Source organism: Cervus elaphus, chromosome 28, assembly GCF_910594005.1.
Source record: "Cervus elaphus chromosome 28, mCerEla1.1, whole genome shotgun sequence".
Classification (NCBI taxonomy): domain Eukaryota; kingdom Metazoa; phylum Chordata; class Mammalia; order Artiodactyla; family Cervidae; genus Cervus; species Cervus elaphus.
The window spans coordinates 15,490,032-15,506,768 of record NC_057842.1 but is presented as its reverse complement, the minus strand read 5'-3'; the positions used below and the strand labels follow the sequence as shown (position 1 = coordinate 15,506,768).

The window sequence follows — 16,737 nt, the reverse complement described above, 5'->3', positions numbered from 1 at the left end:
GCCAAATGCGAGGAGAAGACTCGGAAAAGGACACCTGCCTCTTGGGTGCTTCCCAAATGACCAAAGACCTGAAGCCTTCGATACTTTGAATTTGGAGAAGTCTTTCTAAACATGTAAAGGGAGAAAGGAGGCCCACTGGGACTAGTTGGTATCCATTGGGAAAGGACGTCAGGTCCCTGCCTCACAGAAACCACCAAAGATTAGACACATACCAAGAACCAACACTTCAAAGAAAAACTTGACACATTTTAGAACAATTTTTGATGAGTGAATCCTTTTTTTTTTAATTTAAACATTGTTGATTTGTAATGAATTTTAGATTCAGGCATACAGCAAAGTGATTCTGTGATTCAGTGTCTCAGGTGCTTCCTTGCAGAAAATTCACTCGCCCTGGGCCACGCCCTCGACTCCAAACAACAACGAATAGACCTCCAAGGTCGGAGCAGCATGTGATGGTGCTTGCGGGTGGTTTTTGACTGAATAATTTATTCTAATAGGCTAGCAGAGGATCTCCAAACCCATCCTGAAACAGGAGTCCTTGCTCCCTTGAATGTGAAACAGGGCTTGGGAAGGGCAGAGGTGTGTCATGACCATTTTGTCTGCAGAGGACAAAGTGGTGCGTCGAGAGGATGCGTGGAAGCACGTCCCAGGACTCTGAGCACACGGACACAGTGACTGGACTCCTAGCCCTGCTCTTGGGGCATCGCACTGTGTCCAGCCCTGACACACGGCGAGCAGCTCCCACGTGCCCTAGGGAAGGTGACATGACCCGGACCTGGGCAGTGGGTGTGTTCCGTCCTCCCTGGCCACCGTGATTGGCTCAGGACTAGGGCAGTGAGCAATCAGGACCCAGGGCCAGGCTTGACCCTGGAATCAAGGGGCAGAGGGGCTCTGGTTCTGCCGGAAGGGGTGCGGCTGGCTGTCGTCAGGCTCCAGCAGTGGAAGGGGAGTGAGGTCGGCCTGGGGCGGTTGGTGGCCTTCCAGCTCCCGTCAGGGCAGAGCCGCCAGCCTGAGGATGAGGGCGCTGCTGAGCCCAGGGGTTGAGAGCGCCCGTTCCCGGTGTGGACCCGCAGCTCCTCCTGAGACCTGAGGGGAAACCGTCTGCTCGTGAGTCCTCTTCTGCTTGTCTGTCAGCTTGTTTGAACCTCGCTGGGTTTTCTATTCAGCTGGCTAAGTGGAGACATGGAAATGCAACTGTGTGGGTTTTGGCTGGCTTCAGGAAGAAATGCCAGATGCCGCTGGGAGACTCCAGTTGAATCTGGATGAGGTGATATCTCTTCGGGTCAGATATTAATTCTAGGATAACCCGAAGTAGTCTTCACAGGATTGAGATAGAAACCTGCTAAGGGAGCAGTCCATGTCCTCATTCTAGAGCATGAGACTGCTGCTCAGAGAAGGGGGTGACGTGGCTCCAGCAAGGAGGCGTGCACCCAGACAGAAGCCCCGGATCCTGCCGTTTGAACGCAGGGAAGCCACTGGTGTGGGTTGTCCGTGTGTCAGGGGCTAAGGCATCAGCCCATACTGGACACTGTTGGGGCCTGACTTGGTAACTGCCATGTGGTAGCTTTGAGATTTCCAAAAGCAGTTTGCGCTGAAGGGAGGAAGGGCACCTGGCTTCATCCACCCCACCACACCCTCCAGATTCCCACTGACACTGACACCTTTCTCTCGATTTCTGAGGAAGTGACAGAGTCACTCTCTCGTGACCACCTTTGCTGACTCCTGTTCACGGGCTGCCATGTGGAGCTGCCAGAGGAGAAGCCAACGGCCTTTGCTCCCGAGTGCCTCTCTTTCTGTGGACCTTGGGGGCCCTAGTCCCCACTTGCACACCACAGGCCTTTTCCACATGTTGTGGGGCCCCTCACTCAGTTTGTATCCCTCACTGTCCTTGCCATAGCTCCCTTGAAACTCAGCTTGTGAGCTCGTTTGTCTGCAGCGTGGCCCGCCTGGCTGCCACCGGCCGGACAGAGCTGACAATGAAACAACAGCTCAGATCTGACAGCTCAGAAGCTCTGTACAAAGGGGCCTGACTCTTCACAGTGGAGAGGGTGTCGTAGCCTCCAGGGTTCTGGAACCTGTGCTTGCGCCAAAGTGACTCCACAGGCGTTTGAATGCCTGGGGAGAGTCCTGGCTATAGTGGGAATGGCTCGAGTCTCCTGAGGTTCTGAAGGCCCACTGTGTGCAGGTTCACGGTGCAGAGAGAGGAGAAAGTGGAGGCCTGCCCTGGAGGTGGTGAGAGCCCATGGATGAGTCAGACAGGCAGGCGGGGCAGGATGGCACCTGAGCCGCCTTCACGAGGGGGTGGTGTGGGGCCAGAGGACGAGAAGCAGGTCTGCTCCCTCGGCTGGTGCCCAGGGCAGGTTGTCACCAGACAGAACAGTTACCATGGTGATGACCATCACTGCTGTCTGCAAAGGGTTTCCAGTGGTGCGTCTCCATTGGAGCGGTCAGGCCATCTCTAAGCTAGACTGGCCATGTGCATTGCCTCTCCTTCGTTCTTCCCATGTGTTCTCTTCTTTCCAGAACATGAATTTTCTAGAGGGTTTTTGGGTCACCAGGATGTTAGGTCATTCTCTAGCCTTGTCTCCTGAGGAATGGCTTCCTAGTTGTTGGGGTTGTTTGTTTATCCAGCTCTCTTTCTTGGCTGATTATGTGACTTTGTTTGTGCCACAGGAAAAGTTCAGCATTCGCGTTCTGGCTGAGATGTCATTCTTAACAACAGCAATGACTGCCTGGGGAATATGACGGCATTTGCCTAAAGGACTTCATCTGGCCCATGATATCTTGAAAGTACCTACACCATCCTTTCAGATACTCAAAGGTACTTCAAATAAAATCAAAACAAGAATTCTCAAACGTAGCCTGGAAAATGTGGGGAGTCAGAACAAAAGGACCTCATTGTTTCACTGATAGTCATTGATGGGGACACCCAGAATATACGGAGAAATGAAGAGAAAAGGTTTCAAGTTTGTTCGTGGTCAGGGAGACGGAAGAACAGGGAGTGCTTGCCGTGAATACAGGGTTTGCTGGGAGGTGAGGCGGAAATCTTCAAAGGGTCTGAAACTACAAGGTGGCCATGGTTACACAGCGCTTTGTCGGTCCTCAGTGTCCCCAGATTGCAGCCGTTTTCAATAATTGTTATTATTAGACAATGATAATTGTTAACAATAACAATTATTAAACAACAATAATTGTTACTATGACATTGTTATTATTAAATAAATGAATAATTTTATTCTTTCAAACTGAACCAAGAAAAGTACAGAACACCATAGAACAAGTAAAAGAGCACAAAATAGGTAGAGAAAAACCAAATAAACAGACCCTCAAGGGAAGGGAAGTCAGTCTCCCCTGGGTGGGGAGCGAGTTGATGGCATCCATGGGGGGCAGACAGGGATAGCGGCTGCAGAGCCCACGGCTCCCCTGGACCTGGTGTTTCCAGAACGGGCTCTGGGTCTCTGTCCAAAAGAGGGGCCCGTTGTCCCTGCAGCGGTTGGTCAGTCATCGTGGGCGTCTGGGTGTTGAGCAGGAGCCAGGGCAGGCTCTCCCTGCAGAGGTGGTAACTCATGCCCTGACTCGGGTTCTCCTGCCAAAGCCCGAGCGGGTGCAGGTGCAGGTGGAGGTGGACGTTTGGGCCGAGGGGGAGGGACATCGGTGCCTGGGGCTGGGCGTCCTGCAGGCACAGAGGTCCGATCTGCCCAGTGTGGTGGCCAGGAACCAGCTGGCCCAGTGTCTTTGAGGCAGGATGGATCAGGTCTCGATGTCCCCTCAGTGGATCCCTGGGTCCTGCACGTGCAGCAAGCACCTCTGGAGGGACAGGTGTTGGAAATGGAGCCTGGTTGAGTTGGAAGGTCAGAGCTAGAGCTGGGAGAGAAGAAGAGATTACCCAGAGGTCTCCCTTGTCACGGGCCTAACTGGGCTCTAAAGCTTCCCAGGACTTCCAGTAGAATACCCAGCATAGGATGCCTTCTCTGACTGCAGTCTGCAAGATGGTGTGAGGCCAGCCGTTGCTCCAGGCCCAGCCCCAGCTCTGGGGGACTCCTCCCTGGGAAGCTCAGCGCCCTCCCCACACACTCAGATTCCCAGCCCCGGGCTCCTCACCTCTGTGCTCTGCCGCGCTGGGCTCCAGGTCCTCATGCTGCCTCAGAGGGAGGGGTGCTCGGGGCTCTGGGTCGGAGCCAGGTGTGCTGAGCCGCGAAGCAGCCCGAGACTGGGCCCCGCGGTGTGTCCTGGGTGGTTTCTGGGGAGGCCTTCCCCTCTTGCTCTTCACTGCCCCTTGGGCTGACCCCTCCATGGGCACGCTCACCTGGACCCTGCACTGGGCCTCACGGGCAGGGGGATGGGGCTCCGACCCCTCCCTCGAGGAGGTGGACGGCGTGTCCCCCTCGTCGGCCACATCCGGTGGGAAGCTCTGCAATGACAGTAAGCGTCAGCCAGGCCTGCTTGGTGTTTTCCGAGCTGGGCCTGGCCAGTATGGCTGCTGCTTCTGCCCACTTGAATTTCTGGTCCCAGCGGAGATGTGTGTCTGCTCAGATACCCACCCGGGAGGAAGGAGACACCTCTTAGGGCGTCAGGTCAACCTGGGCAGTCAGCGCTGCCTGGGCTCTCCCCCTCCCGCCCAGCCTGCTCTCCCCTGGGGTGGGGACGCCACCGGTGCACAGGCTTCTGACCGCACATCCTTCTGGGCTTGCTTGAGGCAGACACACCCCGAGAACCCCCCGTCCCCATTCCCAGGGAAAGGACTCGGGGTTGCCCGGGTGGGATGGGAGAGGTGGCCGGGCCCGGCCTGGGGCTCCCGGGTTACCTTCCTGTTCCTTCGGGCAAAGGGCCAGAGGCCTCCTCGGGGGGCCCTGAGCCAGCGTCGCCAGCGATCCCACACACTCTGCCTGTGAGCCCTCCCGAGGCCCCGGCCTCTGGGCAGGGGCAAACAGCAGAACATCTTGGCAGCAAGTGATCTGGCTGGGGTCTCCTCTCGCAGTGGTGCCTGGGTCCCTGGGTTCTGGGTTCTGTTGAGTTCTGTTGCCAGGAAGTGACATCATTTCTTGGGTTCGTTGCTGAGGTCCCTCACACAGAGCTCCCCAAGGGAACCTGGGTGTTTCTGAGTGTGCAACCACAGCCTTAGGCCCCGTGCGGGCACAGTGACACGCACACTGCCCAGCCCTCAGCCTTGGGGGAGGCCTGGGTTCCGCCAGGGCCTGAGCTCTGAGGACACAGCTGCTTTCAGACCAGGCTCCTCCTTCTGCGAGGTCACGTGGCCCTAGACAAGCATGTGCCCCTCAGGGTTTCCCCAGTCTTTCCATCTGCCGAGCGGGGGTCATTCTCCCATCTCCTGCCCAGATCTGTTGGCCTCCGAGACCCCCATGCCTTTCCACCTGGGGCTGGTATCACATGGAGTTTGTGCACTGAGACTTCCCAAAGGAAGGATTCAATACAGGGCTGACCTAGCACGGAATGGGGCAGAAACAGGCTCTGGGACCTAGGAAAAGACACTCCCCTTGCTGCCTTTTCAAGACCCCACCCCCCAATTGCGGGGCTGAAAGGAAGACTGGAAGGTCGCCTTCTCTTATATGAAAGAGGAGCCAACTTTCTGGTCCTCTTTTTCCATCGAGATTCTGGTTCAAGTCTCCCAGCTTGGCTTCTGTGGGTGGCTGAGCATAGAATGGCTCCCTGCATTCAGGCAACTGCTCTGAAAATGCAACCATGGATGCAATTATTTGTACAGCAGTTCTGTTCAAAATGGCTATACATGTTAAGAAGTCGTGATATCCTTCAGTAGATGAATGTGTAGGTCAATTGGATTACATCCAAGTCACTGGGGGCAGAACATGTCATCCTAAGATGTGTCTCCGACATCGGGCGAGTTTGCTGTGTTTAATTCAATAAAATAAAAAAAGAGAAAACCTGAGTAGAAGTTGCCCTTCTTGATTTTAAGATTTACTAATTGATTGTTGGCCGTGCTAGGGCTTCATTGCTTTGAGAGGGCTTCCTCTAGTTCTGGTGAGTGGGGCTCCTCTTGTTGCAGAGCAGGGGTCCAGGTGTCCAGGCTTCAGTCGTTGTGCTGCATGTGTTTAGCAGTTGTGACTCCCAGGCTGTAGAGCGCTGGCTCAGTGCGTGTGGTGGATGAGTTTAGCTCCTCTGAGGCCTGTGAGATACGCCTGGACAGAGAACCAAACCCGTATCCCATGCATTAGCAGGCAGCTCCTTAACCGGTAGAAGACCAGGGGAGCCCGAGGTTGCCCTTTTGTGAGTTCCGTTTCCGTTTAGTAGGGAAGTCTCTGTTTGTAAGGGTATGTCCCTCTTTGCACCTGAAATAGGATAGTTCCATCTGAAGGAACTCTTCTCAGTGAAGAGGTCCCGGCATAAGTCTGCAGAGAATCATATGCTTGTTTACTGTGCTTTCCATGATAACCTGCCATAACTGGCCTCCCCGCTTCCCCCAAGGTCTTTGCTATGTTTTGAGCTGTAGACGGTATTTGCGCTGATGGCTTTGGTCACTGCAGGAAGTGACTCAGTTTCCTTGGCCTCTTCCCCACATGCAAGATATACATGTTATTCAACTTCTGTTTCTCTCCTGATATTTTGGCTTTCATGATGGAGAAGGAAGGCTCAACCGAGAACCAAAAGGGCAGAGGGAAATTGTGTTTCCTCCTATACGCATGCAAAGGAATAATACTCAACAGTGGACAGGAGTGAAAAGTCAGCCCTTGAAAGACAGGGATAAATGTTCGATGCATGTGGCTAAGTGAAAGAATGCAGTCTGAAGAGGCTGAGTACAGTATGACCCCATTGATGACATTCTTGGAACGGCAAATCTCCACAGATGTGAAAAGAGATCCTGGGGTGGGGAATTTGAACTGATCCTTCAGATGGATTCCTGTTAATATGCGTTTGCTAAACAGATCGATTCATATAGTCCAAGGGGTCAATCATGATCTATTCAAATTTCCTTTTTTAGGCTATCGGAGTGCACAGAATGGAATGCCAAATACCACAGAATCAAACTGTATTAGAAATGCATGGAAAAACTTCACCATAGGGGATGAGGTAACGGTGCTGACCTAAATGAACTTTAGAAATGAAGAGACTCTCTAGACTAAAGGCAAAATGGACCATACCTAAGCAGTAGGCTTTGTTTTCTGGAGTTCTGTCCAGAGTGTGAAAGTGAAAGTCACTCAGTTGTGTCTGTCTCCTTGTGACCCTATGGATAGTCCAAGGAGTTCTCCAGGCAAGAGTACTGGAGTGGGTAGCCTTTCCCTTCTCCAGGGGATCTTCCCACCCCAGGGATCGAACCCAGGTCTCCCACACTGCAGGCGGATTCTTTACGAGCTGAGCCACAAGGGAAGTGTAGTAGCTGACCCTTCTGAAACCATTGTGTATGTAATCTGGAAAGATCCAATGCACAAACAAATGGCAGATGGTGGGAGCCTGGTTCTCACTGTGGGAGTGGAAGTTATGGATAAGGAAGGGGAGATAAGATATACAGAGAAGCCCTCCACATCCTAGCTTTATGCTTCCTGGGAGGATGGTGTGGGGAGTTGACTACCTGGGGAAATGCACAGACCTTCATGGCTGGAATGCCATGCAGAAGTAGTAAGCTCACACTTCCCCTGTGTTAGCTACTACATTTCCCTTGTGGCTCAGCTGGTAAAGAATCCACCTGCAATGCGGGAGACCTGGGTGCCATCCCTGGGTTGGGAAGATGCCCTGGAGTAGGGAAAGGCTACCGACTCCAGTAGCATGAAGTCAGGCAATGGCAGTGAAAGAGTTGAATCCTAACCAGTAGACCAGTGGTCAGTGAGAAGGCCCTGGCTGAGTGGCTTTGTAGAAATGAATTTCCACAAAGAAGCAGAAAGGATTGAAACAAGTCAAGTGTTTATTAAGTGGAAAGACCGTCTGTGTGAATAGCCAAAACTGTGCGCTCAGAAAGAGATGTCCCCATTGCGGTGGCTTAAATCACTCACATGCAGTGTTTCTTTCAGGTTTCCTCTGGCCCACCATCTTGCTCTGTCTGGTTCTGAGTCTGTATTTGGTTTCTCTCAGGTTCCTTCCCATGTGTGTGCATCACTTAGCCAAGGCAGGTTCTAGCAAGGAAGCCTAAGGGGAGTTGATGTCACTGACTGACTGTAGGGTGGCGCCCTCTCGTCCTTTGACCCTTGGGAGCTTTTCTGCACCTGTGTAGTCGAACAGGTCTCCTCGACCCTGACAATGAGGACTCTATGGTCTTTCGTCAGTTCTCTGGACAGGGATCGGGTCCTATTGCCTCCTGCTATTGTCTTCATCTTACTGTGTCTGTCCACATGGGAGGGCCTCCAGGTTCTCAGCCTGGGGCCTATGTCTCTTCTGCCTCATTTCCAGCTAGTGTGGGTGGAAGGATGGGGTGTGAGGTGACTCCATCTGCATGGCACTCCAGGTATGAAGATCTGTGCATTTCCCCAGGTCGTCGACTCCCCACACCATCCTCGCAGGAAGTCTAGATCCAGGATGTGGAGGGTTTCTCTATATCTCTTTTGTCCCCTTGCTACTCTATAACTGCCACTCCCACAGGCAGGAGCCAGGCTTCCACCATCTGCCATTTATCTGTGCATTGGACCTTTCCAGATGACATAAACAGTGGTTTCAGAAGTGTCAGCTACTACACTTCCCTTGTGGCTCAGCTGGTCAAGTATGCACCTGCAATGCGGGAGACATGGGTTCAATCCCTGGGTTGGGAAGAGGCCCTGCAGGAGGGAAAGGCTACCCACCCCAGTGTTCTGGCCTAGAGAGCTCCATGGACTATACAGTCACAGGGGCCACAGAGAGTCAGACACGACGGAGTGACTTTCACTTTCACACTCTGGAAAGGACTCCATCAAACAAAGCCTCCTGCTTCTGTATGGTCCATTTTGCCTTTAGTTCAGAGAGTCTGTTCATTGCTAACGTTCACTTAGGTCAGCATCTTTTGCCCCATCCCCTACTGTGAGGTTTTTCCATGCATTTCTAATACAGTTAGATTCTGTCATATTTGGAATTCCATTCTGTGACACTCTTATAGCCTAAAGAAGTATATTCGAATAGATGATGATTGACCCCTTGGACTATACAGATCGACATGTTTAGTGAATGCATATGAACAGGAATCCATCTAAAGGATCTCTTGAGAAATCTGTATGCACGTCAGGAAGCAACAGTTCGATGTGGACATGGAGCAACAGACTGGTTCCAAATAGGGAAAGGAGTACTTCAAGGCTCTATGTGGTCACCCTGCTTATTTAACTTACATGCAGAGGACATCATGAGAAACGCTGGGCTGGAGGAAGCACAAGCTGGAATCTAGATTGCTGGGAGAAATATCAATAACCGCAGGTATGCAGATGACACCACCCTTATGGCAGAAAGTGAAGAAGAACTAAAGAGCCTCTTGATGAAAGTGAAAGAGGAGAGTGGAAAAGCTGGCTCAATGCTCAACATCCAGAACACTCAGATTTTGGCATCTGGTCCCATGACTTCCTGGCAGATAATGGGGAAGGAAACAGGGGAATCAGTGGCTGACTTTATTTTTCTGGGCTCCAAAATCACCGCAGATGGTGATTGGAGCCATGAAATGAAAAGACGCTTACTCCTTGGAAGGAAAGTTATGACCCACCTAGAGAGCATCTTAAAAAGCAGAGACATGACTTTGTCAAGAAAGGTCCATCTTGTCAAGGCGATGGTTTTTCCAGTGGTCATGTATGGATGACAAAGTTGGACTAGAAGGAAAGTTGAGCGCCGAAGAATTGATGCTTTTGAGCCTGGGGAGAAGACTCTGGAGAGTCTCTTGGACTGCAAGGAGACCCAACCAGTCCATCCTAAAGGAGACCAGTCCTGGGTGTTCATTGGAAGGACTGATGTCGAAGCTGAAACTCCAATCCTTTGTCCACCTGATGCGAAGAGCTCTGACTCATTGGAAAAGGCCCTGATGCTGGGAAAGATCGAAGGCGGGAGGAGAGGGGGACGACAGAGCATGAGATGGTTGGATGGCATCATTGACTCGATGGACATGGGTTTGGGTGGAGTCCGGGAGTTGGTGATGGACAGGGAGGCCTGGCGTGCTGTGATTCATGGGGTCGCAGAGTTGGACATGACTGAGCGACTGAACTTCTAAATGCATCCAAAGGAATGAAATACCTTGAAATCAATTTCAACCAGGAGCTGAAAGACTTGCACAGAGTCCTGGATTCTGAGGTGGGAATTCTGGGTTGATATCCCCGCTCACTTGCTAACCTGCTGAGTGACCCTGGGCAAATGAGACAATGATCTGAGGCTCAACCATTTCAACTGCAAGATGGACACAAAACCAGTACCTCCTTGCCAGGGTTGTGAAACTAAAGGGAAATGCTTATTTAGACCAGGGGATTGGAGGGTCTCCAGCAGCCTCTCCTTGTGTCCAACTTCTCTGGACCTGTGCTCTCCTCATCCTGTGGGCAAGGGTCACGTGTGGAGCTGGGGAGCCAGATGGGGCTGGTCGAGGACCAGGACGAAAATGATAGTCGTCGTGGGTCAGGGAAGGAGGCCACCTCCTTTCCAGATCTCAGAGTGGGGCCTAAACCAGGGAGCGGGGGATGCAAGATCAGAAGCGAAAACTCGGAACCCCCACCGCAGGGCCGGCCTCTTCCTGGCAAGGACCTTCTCTCTGGTCCAGGCTCCAGTGTGATGTGGTGCTGCTCCCTGAGTTCTCCATGTGTCCAGCAGGCCAAGAGCTCTCGGGAGCTTTAGGTCTGTTAATCCGCAGGTGCCTAACTGTCAGAATGACACAAGGACTAACAACATTGATGAGGAACTCTATTTTTAAAAAATGACAGAAGTACAGACAAGGCAGGGGGTGGGAAGCAGAAGCATTGACTGCTTTTCAGGCCTTTAGCAGAAATGTATCAGAAATATCTCCACTCCAGCTCAGGAGAGCCCACATGGTGGAAACAGAATGGACAATCAGGCTGTGAGTCTAATCTGCTGGTTAGATTCAACTCCACTGCTGATCCCAGAGACCAAAGTCCCAATCCACCAACCTTCCTGTGTGCAGCCAGACACCAAAGGAAGAAACACAGAACTTGCCTTTGGAAGTCTCAGCCAGACTTGACGGTGGAGTTGCTCAGCATGGTCAGTGGTCGCTATGGACTCAGCCCCTCCTCCATGCTCACATCCTCTGTCCTCACAGAAACATGCACGGTTCACCACACAGAACTTTCTGGGGCACTTGTGTATACCAGAACCTGGCAGTGGCCAAATGCGAGGAGAAGACTCGGAAAAGGACACCTGCCTCTTGGGTGCTTCCCAAATGACCAAAGACCTGAAGCCTTCGATACTTTGAATTTGGAGAAGTCTTTCTAAACATGTAAAGGGAGAAAGGAGGCCCACTGGGACTAGTTGGTATCCATTGGGAAAGGACGTCAGGTCCCTGCCTCACAGAAACCACCAAAGATTAGACACATACCAAGAACCAACACTTCAAAGAAAAACTTGACACATTTTAGAACAATTTTTGATGAGTGAATCCTTTTTTTTTTAATTTAAACATTGTTGATTTGTAATGAATTTTAGATTCAGGCATACAGCAAAGTGATTCTGTGATTCAGTGTCTCAGGTGCTTCCTTGCAGAAATTTCACTCGCCCTGGGCCACGCCCTCGACTCCAAACAACAACGAATAGACCTCCAAGGTCGGAGCAGCATGTGATGGTGCTCGCGGGTGGTTTTTGACTGAATAATTTATTCTAATAGGCTAGCAGAGGATCTCCAAACCCATCCTGAAACAGGAGTCCTTGCTCCCTTGAATGTGAAACAGGGCTTGGGAAGGGCAGAGGTGTGTCATGACCATTTTGTCTGCAGAGGACAAAGTGGTGCGTCGAGAGGATGCGTGGAAGCACGTCCCAGGACTCTGAGCACACAGACACAGTGACTGGACTCCTAGTCCTGCTCTTGGGGCATCGCACTGTGTCCAGCCCTGACACACGGCGAGCAGCTCCCACGTGCCCTAGGGAAGGTGACATGACCTGGACCTGGGCAGTGGGTGTGTTCCGTCCTCCCTGGCCACCGTGATTGGCTCAGGACTAGGGCAGTGAGCAATCAGGACCCAGGGCCAGGCTTGACCCTGGAATCAAGGGGCAGAGGGGCTCTGGTTCTGCCGGAAGGGGTGCGGCTGGCTGTCGTCAGGCTCCAGCAGTGGAAGGGGAGTGAGGTCGGCCTGGGGCGGTTGGTGGCCTTCCAGCTCCCGTCAGGGCAGAGCCGCCAGCCTGAGGATGAGGGCGCTGCTGAGCCCAGGGGTTGAGAGCGCCCGTTCCCGGTGTGGACCCGCAGCTCCTCCTGAGACCTGAGGGGAAACCGTCTGCTCGTGAGTCCTCTTCTGCTTGTCTGTCAGCTTGTTTGAACCTCGCTGGGTTTTCTATTCAGCTGGCTAAGTGGAGACATGGAAATGCAACTGTGTGGGTTTTGGCTGGCTTCAGGAAGAAATGCCAGATGCCGCTGGGAGACTCCAGTTGAATCTGGATGAGGTGATATCTCTTCGGGTCAGATATTAATTCTAGGATAACCCGAAGTAGTCTTCACAGGATTGAGATAGAAACCTGCTAAGGGAGCAGTCCATGTCCTCATTCTAGAGCATGAGACTGCTGCTCAGAGAAGGGGGTGACGTGGCTCCAGCAAGGAGGCGTGCACCCAGACAGAAGCCCCGGATCCTGCCGTTTGAACGCAGGGAAGCCACTGGTGTGGGTTGTCCGTGTGTCAGGGGCTAAGGCATCAGCCCATACTGGACACTGTTGGGGCCTGACTTGGTAACTGCCATGTGGTAGCTTTGAGATTTCCAAAAGCAGTTTGCGCTGAAGGGAGGAAGGGCACCTGGCTTCATCCACCCCACCACACCCTCCAGATTCCCACTGACACTGACACCTTTCTCTCGATTTCTGAGGAAGTGACAGAGTCACTCTCTCGTGACCACCTTTGCTGACTCCTGTTCACGGGCTGCCATGTGGAGCTGCCAGAGGAGAAGCCAACGGCCTTTGCTCCCGAGTGCCTCTCTTTCTGTGGACCTTGGGGGCCCTAGTCCCCACTTGCACACCACAGGCCTTTTCCACATGTTGTGGGGCCCCTCACTCAGTTTGTATCCCTCACTGTCCTTGCCATAGCTCCCTTGAAACTCAGCTTGTGAGCTCGTTTGTCTGCAGCGTGGCCCGCCTGGCTGCCACCGGACGGACAGAGCTGACAATGAAACAACAGCTCAGATCTGACAGCTCAGAAGCTCTGTACAAAGGGGCCTGACTCTTCACAGTGGAGAGGGTGTCGTAGCCTCCAGGGTTCTGGAACCTGTGCTTGCGCCAAAGTGACTCCACAGGCGTTTGAATGCCTGGGGAGAGTCCTGGCTATAGTGGGAATGGCTCGAGTCTCCTGAGGTTCTGAAGGCCCACTGTGTGCAGGTTCACGGTGCAGAGAGAGGAGAAAGTGGAGGCCTGCCCTGGAGGTGGTGAGAGCCCATGGATGAGTCAGACAGGCAGGCGGGGCAGGATGGCACCTGAGCCGCCTTCACGAGGGGGTGGTGTGGGGCCAGAGGACGAGAAGCAGGTCTGCTCCCTCGGCTGGTGCCCAGGGCAGGTTGTCACCAGACAGAACAGTTACCATGGTGATGACCATCACTGCTGTCTGCAAAGGGTTTCCAGTGGTGCGTCTCCATTGGAGCGGTCAGGCCATCTCTAAGCTAGACTGGCCATGTGCATTGCCTCTCCTTCGTTCTTCCCATGTGTTCTCTTCTTTCCAGAACATGAATTTTCTAGAGGGTTTTTGGGTCACCAGGATGTTAGGTCATTCTCTAGCCTTGTCTCCTGAGGAATGGCTTCCTAGTTGTTGGGGTTGTTTGTTTATCCAGCTCTCTTTCTTGGCTGATTATGTGACTTTGTTTGTGCCACAGGAAAAGTTCAGCATTCGTGTTCTGGCTGAGATGTCATTCTTAACAACAGCAATGACTGCCTGGGGAATATGACGGCATTTGCCTAAAGGACTTCATCTGGCCCATGATATCTTGAAAGTACCTACACCATCCTTTCAGATACTCAAAGGTACTTCAAATAAAATCAAAACAAGAATTCTCAAACGTAGCCTGGAAAATGTGGGGAGTCAGAACAAAAGGACCTCATTGTTTCACTGATAGTCATTGATGGGGACACCCAGAATATACGGAGAAATGAAGAGAAAAGGTTTCAAGTTTGTTCGTGGTCAGGGAGACGGAAGAACAGGGAGTGCTTGCCGTGAATACAGGGTTTGCTGGGAGGTGAGGCGGAAATATTCAAAGGGTCTGAAACTACAAGGTGGCCATGGTTACACAGCGCTTTGTCGGTCCTCAGTGTCCCCAGATTGCAGCCGTTTTCAATAATTGTTATTATTAGACAATGATAATTGTTAACAATAACAATTATTAAACAACAATAATTGTTACTATGACATTGTTATTATTAAATAAATGAATAATTTTATTCTTTCAAACTGAACCAAGAAAAGTACAGAACACCATAGAACAAGTAAAAGAGCACAAAATAGGTAGAGAAAAACCAAATAAACAGACCCTCAAGGGAAGGGAAGTCAGTCTCCCCTGGGTGGGGAGCGAGTTGATGGCATCCATGGGGGGCAGACAGGGATAGCGGCTGCAGAGCCCACGGCTCCCCTGGACCTGGTGTTTCCAGAACGGGCTCTGGGTCTCTGTCCAAAAGAGGGGCCCGTTGTCCCTGCAGCGGTTGGTCAGTCATCGTGGGCGTCTGGGTGTTGAGCAGGAGCCAGGGCAGGCTCTCCCTGCAGAGGTGGTAACTCATGCCCTGACTCGGGTTCTCCTGCCAAAGCCCGAGCGGGTGCAGGTGCAGGTGGAGGTGGACGTTTGGGCCGAGGGGGAGGGACATCGGTGCCTGGGGCTGGGCGTCCTGCAGGCACAGAGGTCCGATCTGCCCAGTGTGGTGGCCAGGAACCAGCTGGCCCAGTGTCTTTGAGGCAGGATGGATCAGGTCTCGATGTCCCCTCAGTGGATCCCTGGGTCCTGCACGTGCAGCAAGCACCTCTGTAGGGACAGGTGTTGGAAATGGAGCCTGGTTGAGTTGGAAGGTCAGAGCTAGAGCTGGGAGAGAAGAAGAGATTACCCAGAGGTCTCCCTTGTCACGGGCCTAACTGGGCTCTAAAGCTTCCCAGGACTTCCAGTAGAATACCCAGCATAGGATGCCTTCTCTGACTGCAGTCTGCAAGATGGTGTGAGGCCAGCCGTTGCTCCAGGCCCAGCCCCAGCTCTGGGGGACTCCTCCCTGGGAAGCTCAGCGCCCTCCCCACACACTCAGATTCCCAGCCCCGGGCTCCTCACCTCTGTGCTCTGCCGCGCTGGGCTCCAGGTCCTCATGCTGCCTCAGAGGGAGGGGTGCTCGGGGCTCTGGGTCGGAGCCAGGTGTGCTGAGCCGCGAAGCAGCCCGAGACTGGGCCCCGCGGTGTGTCCTGGGTGGTTTCTGGGGAGGCCTTCCCCTCTTGCTCTTCACTGCCCCTTGGGCTGACCCCTCCATGGGCACGCTCACCTGGACCCTGCACTGGGCCTCACGGGCAGGGGGGTGGGGCTCCGACCCCTCCCTCGAGGAGGTGGACGGCGTGTCCCCCTCGTCGGCCACATCCGGTGGGAAGCTCTGCAATGACAGTAAGCGTCAGCCAGGCCTGCTTGGTGTTTTCCGAGCTGGGCCTGGCCAGTATGGCTGCTGCTTCTGCCCACTTGAATTTCTGGTCCCAGCGGAGATGTGTGTCTGCTCAGATACCCACCCGGGAGGAAGGAGACACCTCTTAGGGCGTCAGGTCAACCTGGGCAGTCAGCGCTGCCTGGGCTCTCCCCCTCCCGCCCAGCCTGCTCTCCCCTGGGGTGGGGACGCCACCGGTGCACAGGCTTCTGACCGCACATCCTTCTGGGCTTGCTTGAGGCAGACACACCCCGAGAACCCCCCGTCCCCATTCCCAGGGAAAGGACTCGGGGTTGCCCGGGTGGGATGGGAGAGGTGGCCGGGCCCGGCCTGGGGCTCCCGGGTTACCTTCCTGTTCCTTCGGGCAAAGGGCCAGAGGCCTCCTCGGGGGGCCCTGAGCCAGCGTCGCCAGCGATCCCACACACTCTGCCTGTGAGCCCTCCCGAGGCCCCGGCCTCTGGGCAGGGGCAAACAGCAGAACATCTTGGCAGCAAGTGATCTGGCTGGGGTCTCCTCTCGCAGTGGTGCCTGGGTCCCTGGGTTCTGGGTTCTGTTGAGTTCTGTTGCCAGGAAGTGACATCATTTCTTGGGTTCGTTGCTGAGGTCCCTCACACAGAGCTCCCCAAGGGAACCTGGGTGTTTCTGAGTGTGCAACCACACCCTTAGGCCCCGTGCGGGCACAGTGACACGCACACTGCCCAGCCCTCAGCCTTGGGGGAGGCCTGGGTTCCGCCAGGGCCTGAGCTCTGAGGACACAGCTGCTTTCAGACCAGGCTCCTCCTTCTCCGAGGTCACGTGGCCCTAGACAAGCATGTGCCCCTCAGGGTTTCCCCAGTCTTTCCATCTGCCGAGCGGGGGTCATTCTCCCATCTCCTGCCCAGATCTGTTGGCCTCCGAGACCCCCATGCCTTTCCACCTGGGGCTGGTATCACATGGAGTTTGTGCACTGAGACTTCCCAAAGGAAGGATTCAATACAGGGCTGACCTAGCACGGAATGGGGCAGAAACAGGCTCTGGGACCTAGGAAAAGACACTCCCCTTGCTGCC

General features: G+C 53.6%; 1 protein-coding gene across 1 annotated transcript; it reads right to left on the bottom strand.

Moving 5' to 3' along the window:
• Window positions 1-842: 842 nt before the first annotated feature.
• LOC122685224 (translation initiation factor IF-2-like) lies at window positions 843-5,103 on the bottom strand. Its single transcript, XM_043889813.1, has 4 exons — window positions 4,805-5,103; window positions 4,102-4,411; window positions 3,651-3,864; window positions 843-1,086 (listed from the first exon to the last, which is right to left on the bottom strand). Exons 1-4 carry the CDS (start codon window positions 4,937-4,939, stop codon window positions 843-845), a joined length of 903 nt encoding a protein of 300 aa, XP_043745748.1. The 5' UTR covers window positions 4,940-5,103.
• Window positions 5,104-16,737: the final 11,634 nt, after the last annotated feature.

Bases quoted from the DNA above. Each gene is read 5' to 3' on its own strand.
- LOC122685224 (XM_043889813.1), bottom strand. From the start codon at position 4,939: ATGTTCTGCTGTTTGCCCCTGCCCAGAGGCCGGGGCCTCGGGAGGGCT. The intron at 4,412-4,804 runs GTAACCCGGGAG...CTGTCATTGCAG, and splicing joins TTGCCCGAAGGAACAGGAAG to AGCTTCCCACCGGATGTGGC. The intron at 3,865-4,101 runs GTGAGGAGCCCG...CTTCTCTCCCAG, and splicing joins CAGCGCGGCAGAGCACAGAG to CTCTAGCTCTGACCTTCCAA.